Source organism: Camelina sativa, chromosome 17, assembly GCF_000633955.1.
Source record: "Camelina sativa cultivar DH55 chromosome 17, Cs, whole genome shotgun sequence".
In the NCBI taxonomy this organism is placed as follows: domain Eukaryota; kingdom Viridiplantae; phylum Streptophyta; class Magnoliopsida; order Brassicales; family Brassicaceae; genus Camelina; species Camelina sativa.
This window is the reverse complement of record NC_025701.1, coordinates 32,368,668-32,382,406: the sequence shown is the minus strand read 5'-3', so window position 1 is coordinate 32,382,406 and position 13,739 is coordinate 32,368,668. Positions and strand designations below refer to the sequence as shown.

The 13,739-nt window shown below is 36.8% G+C and overlaps 2 protein-coding genes and 1 pseudogene across 2 annotated transcripts; 1 reads left to right on the top strand and 2 right to left on the bottom strand.

The window, feature by feature from the left end:
* LOC109129977 lies at nucleotides 2,425-3,600 on the bottom strand (annotated as a pseudogene).
* On the bottom strand, nucleotides 10,511-12,296 carry LOC104758627. The gene is made up of 2 exons (XM_010481518.2): nucleotides 11,010-12,296; nucleotides 10,511-10,878 (listed from the first exon to the last, which is right to left on the bottom strand). Exons 1-2 carry the CDS (start codon nucleotides 12,184-12,186, stop codon nucleotides 10,841-10,843), a joined length of 1,215 nt encoding a protein of 404 aa, XP_010479820.1. The 5' UTR covers nucleotides 12,187-12,296; the 3' UTR covers nucleotides 10,511-10,840.
* On the top strand, nucleotides 12,863-13,731 carry LOC104760000 (putative cysteine-rich repeat secretory protein 10). Its single transcript, XM_010482859.1, has 2 exons — nucleotides 12,863-13,198; nucleotides 13,273-13,731. The coding sequence occupies exons 1-2, from the start codon at nucleotides 12,863-12,865 to the stop codon at nucleotides 13,729-13,731; spliced, it is 795 nt and encodes a 264-aa protein (XP_010481161.1).

The following is a 13,739-nucleotide window of genomic DNA, read 5'->3' as shown; positions in this document are numbered from 1 at the left end:
CCCCCCCCCCCCTCTCAAGGTGGAGTATGTAGGTCACAAATACCCAGCTTGAGAAAAAACTCATCAAATTCCTTCCGACCAAGCGCCTTGGTGAGAATATCAGCAAGTTGACGATGCGTCGAGACATGTTGGGGAGCAACAACACCACAAACAATTTCATCACGGATGAAATGACAATCCTTCCTAACATGTTTTGTGCGCTCATGAAACACCGGATTACGACCAAGCTGAAAAGCCGACTCATTATCACAATGAAGAGGAATCGTATAAGAGCAATCAACACCCAGAGTCGTAAGACGCTCACGCAACCATAGTAATTCACTCACAGTTTCAGCCATGGCATGGTATTCTGCCTCCGTGGAAGATTGGGAAACTGTGTCCTGTTTTCTTGTTTTCCAAGAAATAGGAGAACCACCCAATTGGATAAACCAGGCAGTATGCGAGCGGCTAGAAGACGGACAAGTCGCATAGTCTGAATTTCACCAAGCTGTTAAACAAAGTGGTGGACCGGATCGCAAGAGAATCCCCTGTCCAGGACAACTCTTGAGATAGCAAACAGTTCAGACCACAGCATCCCAATGTTCAGAACAAGGAGCGCTCATGAACTGTGATAAAATATGGATCGCATATGATAGTTCAGGACGCGTGACACCAAGATAAATCAAACGACCGACTAACTGAAGGTAACGAGAAGGATTCAGAAGCAGCGGACCAACTGCATAAGCAAGTGTGTGATTCTGTTCGATGGGGTGAGTAACAGGTTTAGCTCCAAGCAAACCCGTCTCCAAAATAATGTCTAGGTGTACTTCCTCTGGCATAAATACATACCCAATGAATTCCGAACCACTTCAATGCCCAAAAAATATTTCAAAACACCAAAGTCTTTCATGCGAAAACAGGAGCTCAGATAAGTCTTGAATTCCTCAATAAGAGCCAAAGAACTACCGGAAATTATGAGATCATCCACATAAACCAGGACATGAAGACGAAGAACACCGGTAGCATCAGACACAGTGAACAGAGAATAATCCTCAATAGACTGTATAAAACCATTTGCAAGGAGGGAAGTGGTTAGTTTAGCAAATAAACATCGAGGAGCTTGTTTAAGACCATAGAGAGACTTGTGTAAGCGGCACACTTGGAACTTATCAGTTGTTTGAAAACCTGGAGGCGGTCGAATGAAAACCTCTTCTTCCAAATTCCCATGTAGAAAAGCATTATGATCATCCATTTGATGGACTGCCCAATCCCGACTAACCGAGACCTCCAAGAAAGATCGCACAGTGACCATCTTACAAACAGGAGTGAACGTATCATTATAATCAAGACCTTCAATTTGATTATTTCCAAGAACCACCAATCTTCAATATCTTCAAAATCATCGGCTGGTTTAAGAGTAGAACCATCCGCAAACCAAATTTCTTTCTTGCTCTTAAAGCAAGTCTCAAATTCATCGCCCACTCATCATAGTTAGGACCTCGTAGTTGTGGTTGAGAGATGATAGAGCCAGGATTGTCACCCGAAGACAAGTCATACGGATCTATGCGTCGTCGTGTTGCTTCAACCCATGTGCGTGTTGCCTTCGTGACAGATGAGTCATCGGACACACCAATTCCATCTTTCGTTGTTGACATTGGAAGAGTATACCGATTAGAATAGATCGGAAATACTTAGATCAATAAAAGAGACAAAGAAAAAACAGAGGAATGAAATAGAGGATCGTAGAACCTAAAATTTTAGGTTATTGCTCTAATACCATGTCAAAACCTAGTTTGGTATAAAGGTTTTCTTATTTCACAATGTGGGAGGCAAAGCCATATATATACATAAACTCGATTTAACCTAAGTACTTAAATGTAATTACCAAAACTATCCAAGAGAGTATGTTAATTGCATTATAGAGCACATCCCGCTCAATAAATGTTTTTGTTCTATTCTGTTCTGTTTTTATAAATTACCTTCGACGATGGAAGGAACAATAAACACTTTCATTAAGTTACTAGTGATGATTCAATCTACGAAGCTATGTAAAGGTTGGAACAGATTGAGTAATATTATAGTTTTAAACCTTTCAACTTTGACATTTTCATTGGTCAGTGTCCTCACCGGAATTGAGATATACATAAAGTGAGATATACTATAGATAAACAGCTCAAGAATTCTATAAATAGAAAATATAAAGTGCACTTTTAAGTTTTGTGCCAAAGGAAATTTTTAGAAATCCAACAAATTTATTCCAACCATAATGTTCTTTTATTACTTCTTAGACTACTATAGATATAGTGCGATCAAGGAAATAGGTTTCCCTGAATCGTACAACAATGTTAATTAAAGAGATCTATACGCAGCATCAACAAGATTATTTATTAATTGTTGATAAATTATATTTTGAATGCTGCGATATGTTTCTTTGGAACTCTCTCTCTACTCCATGTTGAAAGGGAAGTCTTTCCCGGTCCAACGACCATCAGTTTCCCTGTAACTCTCAAAGAACGTTACTTCCCCATTGCGTTCCACCGCCAATGCTGTCGCACTTGTTGTTCCAAAGCGTGGTATTCCAAGCTGAATCAAAATCAAAAGAAAGAGATTTAAGTAAATTATAACGATGGTACGTAAGGAGAATGGATCAATGAAAACGTTTAGATAAAAGTTTCGTACTTCTTCATCAGACATCCTTTCGAAATACACCGTTGGTTGACCTTCTTCCACAGGAGGACACATAAAGGTTTTAACAAAATCCTTAAACCGTCTTTGTAGAGGGCTTCCCGAATCTTGTGGTCTGATAACACCAATCAGCTGATTAAAACAGCCTCTCAGGCACAAATCCTGCGCAACAAAAACAAAAAAAGAGGGTTTGAAAAAGCTACCAACAAATATACGAAACACTTGTACTGGATAAATAATTTACCCTAGCTTCTGTGGAATCGAGACCGCCGTCAGGAGAAAGTGTGTGCACACCAAACGGAACCGTTTTAGTCAAGACATCAGGCCTAAGTATATGGGGTTTCCTGATATGAACCATTGAATTCATAGTCATGTCAGCGACTATAAGGCTATAATAAGACCACCCATTGTCATGTCTATCCTATTCACACCGTGTCACATGATCAGCAAATTCCTCTGGACTCATGTAGCTCTTCAAATCAAAAAAAAGCACAATCCCGTGATCAAACCAAATATATGTTTGCAAAGCCATAAAAAAAATGAAACAAACCTTCAAGAAAGCAATGGGGTACAACTCGGGTCCCCCGTCTTTATCAACCTTGTCTTGCAACATCGTTTTACTCATGAGAAACGCGACTCGGCCTTTTGGAGAAATAGCAAACCACGTTCCGCCATTATCTTTGCACCGACCACTCAGAATCAGACCATCCCAAGACGCGCTACTCAGACTCAGACCATCCCAATACGCCCTACTTATTTCCCTATTAAATCCATCAGACAAAACCATAAGATAAAAGTCACCAACATTGTTATAACTTATAACGTACGTCGATTCAACAAACTTAAAACTTGCCTGTTTGCCCAATTGTCTCTGTTCATCACAAGCGTCAGTTGGTTGTTGCCTCCCTCTGCCCAGTCGAATGCCACAACCCCCATTTATTTTTTCCTTTAAAGGTTATATAAGTTTTTTTTTTGCTATTTGAACCTCTGTGATGTTCTTTTGTAGTGATTTGTGTTGTGACTCCTTCTCTGTTTTTATAGCCGAGAGATGACCTCTGGCTCTTCTCTGCTTTTTCCTTTACTTGTTCTTCTCATCTTCTTCCAACGTAACCACTCCACGCGCTTAGGAGCTTCTTTATCCATTTTTGGTTATAGGTTTTAATTTTTTCTGCCACCATCTTACTCTCTTCCCCATTGAGTAACCCAGGAAACCGTGTCTCTGTGGTGCATTTTACCTTTATAGTTGTGTGAACTGAAAAAGTGGCTTCTATTACTATTAGCATAAACTTGCTACTGTAAGTAAAATGGGAAGATGCAGAGTATCAATATTTCCAAAATTATCCCACTTTTCCTCTCGAGCTTTTTACTCGACTGATGGACGAGTCATGTGTATGACTGTATCATGACTTTTTTTTTGTTTCTTACTATACTAAGAATTAGAAGTAGATCGATGCGCGAGATAACTTTATAATAATTTTAACATATATTAGATTTAATAAAATATATAAAATTTTATATTTTGTGTTTCCATAAATTATCTTATGTTTGTTATTTATTTATTTTTAAATAAATATTCTAAGTCACTTAAAATAAATGACTATTGATTAGTTAGCATTAAAATGAAAATGTTAATATGAAAGGTTACTTTAAAATATTTAGTTTGTATCTCATAATATATATAACACTTCATGTTTTGATGCACAATCTAGACGTACAAACATTTTTTACGTTGGGAAAAAAACATTGATTACGTATAAAATAAAATGCATCTAAGCATTGACATTATGTGCTAGTTTGTCCACTTTTAACATAATCTATAAAACATCAATATCTTTTAAAACCAGACACCTCCAAGAAATGCAAGACAGTAGCTTGAATTTCTCGAATAACCTCTTCTTTTGCCTAAAAACTCATGCTCTTCCTTCATTCTCTGTATAATTAATTTCATTAATTAGATAACTAAAGGTAGCATAAATAATTTTGATATTTATCTATTACCACCATGCTTCACACATGCTGAAAAGTTTTATTATTATAATTTGAATGTTTTAGCAATAAAATATTTAAATGTTAATAAATTATACAAATAACTTCAAATGCATTTGTGTTCTAAAAGTAGAATTCTCTTTCTGTTTCTTGATTAATTTCATTTGGAAAAGAAAGTTCTCTGTTAGATATTTCTATATTTTTATCACATACTTTATATCTATTGAACATACTAAATGCAAGCTGAATTTTAGTTTAGAATTGGGTAAATTCTTTTTATTAATATATATATATATATATATATATATATATATATATATTATATCAAATTAAAATTGCTTTAAATTTTTGTGTTATACTTTTCTGTTTATATATATATATATATGTTGTATTATACTCAAAATGACCAACGGAAAAGAGTAAAAACATACCATTGTATTATTGAGTTACTTTTTTTAGTGTTAACTACGTAACCTAAGAGAACATAAAATAATTGTTCACCACATAATTTTTTTTTTCTTCAATCTTTTTATTTCTAAAACCATGTGATGGATGGAAGAAGAGATAACTCAAATCTTCCTACTCCTCCAAGACATTGTTGTTTTCTCTCTTTTCCTCCGTCTCTCTCAAGAATGCAACTGGGATTAGCTTAGGGTGATCTTTGGATCTTTCGACTTGATAAACATGTGGTAGAGGTGAGTCTTGTTAATTGTGTATTGATGAAACTTGCACACATATTCATATCCCAGTGCCTTGCTCTGCTTGCGGGTAAGCACTATCATCACATCATCAAAAATCGATCATGGCTAGGAAAAATAATAGAACATATGAGAAGAGAAAATAAGTGCATACATAGTATATCCCAAACAATAATGTTGTGAAAAAAAATAGATGTTGATTATATTTTAAGAAAATAATTAAGAAAAAATGTGTAAGAAAATAAAACTGAATTTGGAAGAATCACATGGCTTTGGAAACCCATATCATGAGATATATATCACCTAGACGTCCAAATCTTCCTCGACTTTAAACCCTAAACCATTGCAAAACATTTTTCATCAGAAGTCATAACCTATAAATAAAATATAGGACTATGAAAATGGTTATCGGAAACAAAGTTAATAAATACATACCAACACAGTTGAAACGTTAAGGAATAAATTTAAAGTAACAGTATTAGAAACAGTTAGTATTTGTTTAAACTCATTTTCATGGGTAATACATACAAACACACTTGTATAAAATATAGCATGGTTTATAAGTAGCATAAATATTGTGACTAAGATATAAAATCTATTATGGTTTATAAATTATGATCTTAAACTAAAATTTTTATATGAAAAACTTTATCAAATGGATCAAAAGAAAAAAAAAATTACAACATTGATATACAAAATAGGCATTCGAAACAACATTTACAAGTGAGAATGTGTTATGTGCCTAAGACCTTCATCTAACTCTTTCTAATGAATAACCACATTTCACATGTTCACTTCTATATACGCTCTAAAATTTCTACTCAACATATTTATTTCAAAACCTACAAATATCATATAAAGTTAAATATCACAAAATTTAAAAAATTATGTGAGAAGTAGAATATGATGTTTGATGAAGACTTTGTTTAGCTATTTATAGATAAATTTGTAGTAGTAGGAGAGGTTTTTCAGTTTTTTTGGTCAAACATCATGGGAGTTACGGTTACATTTCAAAGAATAAATATACCAAAGGTTTTGTTTGTGTTTTTTTTTTTTTTTTTTTTTTTTTTTAAANACACAACTTGTATTGCAATGAATACATTAAAGTGTATTTATATGATGACAGATTTGTTTTATTTTTTTAAAACATCATGGGAGTTACATTTTAAATAATTAATATGCAACAAATTGTGTTATTGATTTCTATTAAAAAATATATATCATACTGTTTTATATCTTGAAATTATTTTAGAATAAATTGATTTGATATTTTGGCACAAAAACTGTGAAACAAATATTATAATTTTTTTCAACAAATACTTATTATAATATTATAATATTTTTATAGCTTGAAATTATTAAAGAATTTAATAACCATCAAAGTCTATTTTCCAAAATTTTGATATTAATATTTATATATTTAAATATCGGAAATTTATTTTGTCCAAATTTATAATATTAATATTTAATTCTTTCTTATTTGCAAAATTAGAATGTTATGGTGATTATATAAAATATTGATAAATGATACCTATGCAAAATTATAATGTTATGTTAATTATATAAAATATTGATAAATGATATCTATATATAATTATTAAAAGAATTTTGCATAAATGTCAATATATTTTTTAGTACAGAAATATCATTTAAATTTAGTGAATATGAAAATAATGTATATAGTTTTAAAAAAAAATAGAAGAATTTAATAATTTATAAGTGAGGACATGTATCAAAAAATATACGCTGCCAGATGTTGTGAAGTTACACAAAGTTATAAGATATACAAGGGTCCCTTTATGGTAGCACGCAAGTTTAAGAAGTCATATGATCCAAACTATGCTTTGGTAGTGGTAGAATGGTAGTTCGACTCTAGTGCTGATTATGTAAGGAGAAGTCATACAATGTGTAATGTGCAACAATTTATATATACTTTTTCTTACTAATTTGAAAGAGAGTGAAACGAAGACGATAAAGAAAACACAATGGAGAGATTATGAGGTGGCACATATGGCCAGTTTTTTATGGCTGTGTGGTTCTTTTTTATTTTATATATATGCATGTAGAAAGAGTTTTTTATTCGTTAACATTTTAACAAGATCACAAATGTCACAAAGGAAAAGGTATTAAACCGGATCAGGTTACATCGAAGATTCGGTTCTGTTCTGTTCTGTTTTTGTAAATTACCTTCTGAAAGTAAGAACACTTTAACAAGACTGAAGCTTTCTAATTTCTCATTGCTTAACATTCAAGAGTTTCTTTACAATCTTATTTCTACTAAGAACCATAAACCCCATAAACCCTAGATGTCTTCTAGAGTATTCTGCCAGATGTCACAATCCTCTTGAGCTTGATGGATCGAGGGTGGTGAAACGGTTTGACAGCTTGATCTCCCTACGGTCTTTAATGACTGGTTGCTTGCCTCTTCTTTTGTCTTCTTGCGATCGTACTGTTGGAGGAGATGACTGAGTCTTGGTGGGCTTCGTCAAATTTGTCTGAGTCTTGATGGGCTTCATCAAATTTGTCTGGCCCATTACTTCCTTTTCCCAAGCGACATCGTTTTTGCCAGGAACCAAAAACTCTTGTTTTGGTGTTGTTCTGTTGACATCCCCCCGCAAACTTTGTGTAGGTGGTAAACCAACACCAAGTTTGAGTCTTAAGCGAGTGAAGGCATCGTAAGGAAGTGACTTGGTGAAAATATCCGCTGTCTGCAAATGGCCTGGAATGTGTCTCACGGTTAAAGTTTTCAATGCCACACATTCTAGAACATAGTGATGATCAACATCAAAATGTTTTGTACGGGCATGGAAAGCTGGATTTGCAGTCAAGTATACTGTAGAGAGATTATCACAGTAAAGCTCAGGAGTCGTATGTAACGGAACATTGAGATCCCTTAAGACAGAGCTCATCCATTTAATCTCAGACATGCTCATATACTCTACTTCAGTGGAACTCTTTGAAACAGTAGGCTGCTTCTTGGAGGACCATGAGATAATGTTTGACCCCATGAAAGTACAGAAACCGCTAACTGATCTTCTTGTAGCCTTGCAATTTGCATAATCACTATCGCTATAAGCTGTGAGGACTTTGCCATCATCATAGTCGCTATCACTATAAGCGCTGATAGTACAGTCGCTATCACTATAATGGTTCCTTTGACATAACGTAAGATACGTTTGAGCAGGTGGAAATCTGAGGTTGTTGGCTTGTGCATCTTCTGACACACATAGTTTATTGTAAATTGGATATCTGGCCGTGTTAAAGTGAGATATTGAAGCTTCCCTGCTAAGCTCCGGAAGTAACTAGGCTCAGAAAACTCTGTTTGCTGATCAGGGACTTTGTCAAGTTCCAAAGGTAGAGGCGTTGGCATTGGAGCACAATCTTGCATTTGAGCTGCAACGAGAAGATCTCCTGCATATTTTTGCTGTGACATAAACATACCATCAGGGAAGTACTGAAGCTGTATGCCAAGAAAATAGTGTGCTCTACCCAAATCCTTCATGCGGAAATGTTTATTTAGCTCAGCAAGAAGATGAGTGAGAGTCTGAGAATTACTACCAGTGATGATCATGTCATCAACATAGAGCAAGAGGAAGATCATGTCGTTGTTGCGGGAGTACACAAATAAAGATGGATCCCATAAGCTGCATATAAAACTAAACTCCAGGAGAAATGTGCTAAACTTGTCATACCATGCTCGGGGTGATTGTTTCAGACCATATAACGACTTATGGAGAAGACACACATGGTCCGGCTTATCCTTGTCAATAAACCCTGCAGGCTGCTTCATATAGACAGTTTCTTCTAAATCTCCATGAAGAAAAGCATTCTGTACATCCATTTGCTTCAACTCCCAATTTTTACTTACTACGACATGGAACACCATCCGTACTGTAGGAGTTCAAACTACTGGGCTAAAGGTTTCCAAGTAATCGATTCTTTCCTCTTGATCAAATCCTTGCGCAACTAAACGAGCCTTGAGCTTGTTCAGAGTACCATCAGCATTTAGCTTGTTACGAAAGACCCACTTGCTTCCTAATATATGCATATCTGGTTCTAGAGGCACTAGAGACCATGTGTTTACCTCTTTGCAATTATGCATCTCTTCCCCCCCATTGCTCCAGTCCATCCTGCGTCTTTCAATGCTGCAGTGACCGTCTTTGGCTCAGGGTAAGAGACCTTATGAGACATTAAAGCGTATCTCGGATTTGGTTTGCGAATACCATCTTTTCCTCTAGTAACCATTGGATGTTCATTAGTGATAGGAGCTGTCTCTTCTTCATCATCACTCTCTGTCAATTCAGTTAATGGCACTGTTTGAGTATGATCTTGAGATAGAGGGGTGTCGTCGCTTGTCGTATGCTCAGGACGTTCCTCATTAGCAAGTGTACTCAAAACTTCTTGAACTGGTGAATTACTTGGTGTTGAAGAGATATCTGGAACCGGTTGAGTAGGATGTTGTTGTATATCTGCATTAGTCGGTATAAAACTTTTGTGCCAAGCAGACATCAATGGTGTGACTGTTTCCGGTTGAAGATCTCTGTAGACCGTTGAGAAGGGATAGACAGCTTCATCAAAAATAACGTGTCTACTAATGTAAACTCTTCCAGTGGGAGGATACAAGCATCTATATCCTTTATACTTCTCATTATAACCAAGGAACACACACTGCAGAGATTTTGGATCCAGCTTTGTAGAGGCATAATCACGTAAAGTTGGGAAGCACGCACAGCCAAATGATCTTAGAGCCGTGTAAGTAGGTTTCTTGTTAATCAGTTTCTCGTAGGGTGAGATAGAATCTTGCAGAGTCGAAGTTGGTAAGAGATTTATTAAGAAATTGGCTGTGTAGAAAGCTTCCACCCAATACTTTAGAGGAGTCTTACTCTGAAACAACATTGACATACCTAACTCTGTGACATGCCTATGCTTGCGTTCAGCTAAACCATTTTGCTGAGGTGTGTGAGGACAAGAAATGAATTGTTGTATTCCATTGTCTTGCAAATGTTTCAGAAATTGAGTGCTAATGAACTCTCCTCCTCCATCACATTGAAATCCTTTAATTCTGCATTCAAACTGATTCTCCACCATCTTTTGAAACAAGACAAATACTTGAAAGAAATCAGATTTCATCTTAAGAGGATAAAGCCAACTGAACCTCGAAAAATTGTCAACAAACACTACATAGAACCGAAATCCTTGAACAGACATTATTGGAGAGGGTCCCCACAGATCACAGTGAATCCTCTCAAGAGGTTTAGATGCAGAAAAAAGAAGAAACAGAAAATGGAAGTCTTGAGCTCTTGCCAAGTTGACAAGCCTCACACACTGCCTTCGTGATTCTACTGATTGAGATGGAACCGCATTTTTCAAGCTGCTGGAGGACTTGCATATTCGGATGACCAAGCCTTCTGTGCCAAACTTCGTCACTGGTGGAGTGTTTCTGTGTGGAGAAAAAGACTTGATGTGTTGGATCCTCCAGACTGTATTGATTATTATGCAGACTTCCCATTACCAGAAGCTTCTTTGTGGCCTTATCATTAATACATACACCATCACCATCAAAGTTAACAGAACAGGGATAATCCGTTGTAAGTTTTGAAACCGAAAGTAATGATTTAGCAATATCAGGACAAACTAATACATCTTTAAGAGGTATTTTACCTGAGGTAGAAGCTATACTGGTTGAACCTGTGTGAGTGATGGGAAGGAAGGAACCATCACCCACCATTACCGAATCATTACCGTGGTATGGTTGAGACTGCTGCAGGTTTTGAACAGTGTTGGTGACATGTGCAGAGGAACCAGAGTCTGGGAGCCAGTCTGTGCCTTGTTGATCAGTAACTTCTGTAATCCTCATCGCAGCTAAAGCTCTTGGAACATCTTCTTCATACTGATACCCATTATCAAACCGATCCCAACATTTGAGAGCATGATGTCCTGTTTTACTGCAAATTTGACAAACCAATGCACTTCGAGTCATTTGAGAACCATTAGACGAGATTTGCTGATGAAACCCTCTGCCTCTTGTGGAGAACGAACCTCTGCCACGACCGGATCTGTTACCATTTCCTCGTCCTCTAAAGCTATTCTGATGATAGTACTCATTCGAGGGTTGAGAAACGTGAAAGGCAACATGTGGTGTTACAGCCGCAGCAGTTTCAGCTAGATATCCTTGTAAACGATCATCATAACCAGTCAACTTCGGTATTATATCATCCAAAGTCAAAGCAGGGGAACCATCAACAAGCGTTTCGATGGTGGTCTTGATGGGTTCATATTCTCGGCCTAAACCATTCAAAGCAGCGAAAATCTTCATCTTTTCTTGAACAGGGCTATCAACAGAGGCTAACTGGTCACAGACTCCCTTAAGATCTCTAAGATATGATTCCATAGACCTATCTTTCTTATCTAAGGTTTGTAAACGCCTCTGAAGCTCAAACAATCTAGATGAGGATACTCTGTTAAAATGGTTGGCGAGTGACATCCATACCTGGTTTGAAGTAGAGCAACTAGCTACGACACTCAGTATGTCTTCTGAGAAAGACCCTAAAAGCCACGACTTGACCACCTGATATGTACGGTACCAAGTCGAGAACTCTGGGTTTGTTGACTCTGTTCTAGTGCCGTCTAGACTTGTTGCAACAGCCGTGGTGTTTGGAGCAGGAATAGATCCATTGACGAATCCCAGTAACCCTTGACCAGCTAGAAACGATTCGAACTGGCTCTTCCAAAGGATGTAGTTCTTCTGAGTAAGAGTCACCGTAACACAGTTTGAGATGTTGAGAGAAGGAACCGAATATGAGGCCATGGATGCGATTTCCATGAGCTCTAATACCATGAAAGTAAGAACACTTTAACAAGACTGAAGCTTTCTAATTTCTCATTGCTTAACATTCAAGAGTTTCTTTACAATCTTATTTATACTAAGAACCATAAACCTCATAAACCCTAGATGTCTTCTAGAGTATTCTACCAGATGTCACAATCCTCTTGAGCTTGATGGATCGAGGGTGGTGAAACGGTTTGACAGCTTGATCTCCGTACGGTCTTCAATGACTGGTTGCTTGCCTCTTCTTTTGTCTTCTTGTGATCATACCGTTGGAGGAGATGACTGAGTTTTGATGGGCTTCGTCAAATTTGTCTGAGTCTTGATGGGCTTCATCAAATTTGTCTGGCCCATTACTTCCTTTTCCCAAGCGACATCGTTTTTGCCAGGAACCAAAAACTCTCGTTTTGGTGTTGTTCTGTTGACACCTTCGACAATGCAAACAACAATAAACACTTTCATTAGTACTAGTGTTGATGCAAACCAAGAAGCTATATAAAGGTTGGAACAAATTGAGTAATCTTATATTTTTAAATCTTTCAAATTTGACATTTTCATTGGTCATCCTCTTCCCTCGCCGTAAATACCAAGTCCCATCCCAAAACTACTCTCTCCTGATATAAACATCTCAACTCAATACATGACTGATCTAATAAATTAATTACAAGATCACCGTCCTCTGGACACGATGTCTTCTTCCTCCGTATCGAAACGTTTTGTTTCAGTCTCTATCTTGGCAGTGGTGACCTTGCATTTCCCTTTTATACAGAGTGTTTTGTCCCTAAACCAGACCAATGCATATCTACAACACGTATGCATCAAAAGTGACGGGACATACAAGTCGGAGAGTTCATACGAGAGCAGTGTCAAAGTTCTCCTCGATTTTATTGGTGCCGATCTAGACTACGGTTTCGGCAGCGGAAGCGCTGGTAGTAATGGTAGTGCCATCTACGCCAAGTTCCAGTGTCGGGGAGACACCTCTGAATCCAAGTGTCGCTCTTGCCTTACCACCGCCTTCTCTGGGGTAAATGAATGATCATAGTGCATAAATAACTATGTAACAAAGTACAAAATAACATAGTTCTTGATATGTGACAGATTCGTAGACTATGTCCTCACAACAAAGGGAGAATAATATGGTACGACAACTGTATTCTTGACCTTTCTTCGATCTATACCTACGGGGAAATCGATAACAAGCACATTTTCTATTTGTACAACGCAAAAGATGTGAACGGCGATACAAAATTATTCAACAAGAACACGAGGGCTCTCCTCTATAAGCTAAAGGAGAAAGCAAGTAGGAAAGAACAAAAGCCCTACAGAAAAGACTACATGTATGCCGCCGGGGAGGAAAGTCTCGGGAAGATGAAATTGTACGCAATGGTGCAATGTACGCAAGATTTATCGGTTAAAAATTGCAGTGTGTGCTTGGATGGGATAATGGCGAAGCTTCCGAGATGCTGCAACGGTAAACAAGGAGGAAGAGTTTTGAATCCCAACTGTAATTTTAGGTACGAGTTTTACCCTTTTGTACAAACTCAAAAGACTATCTAATGAAAGCT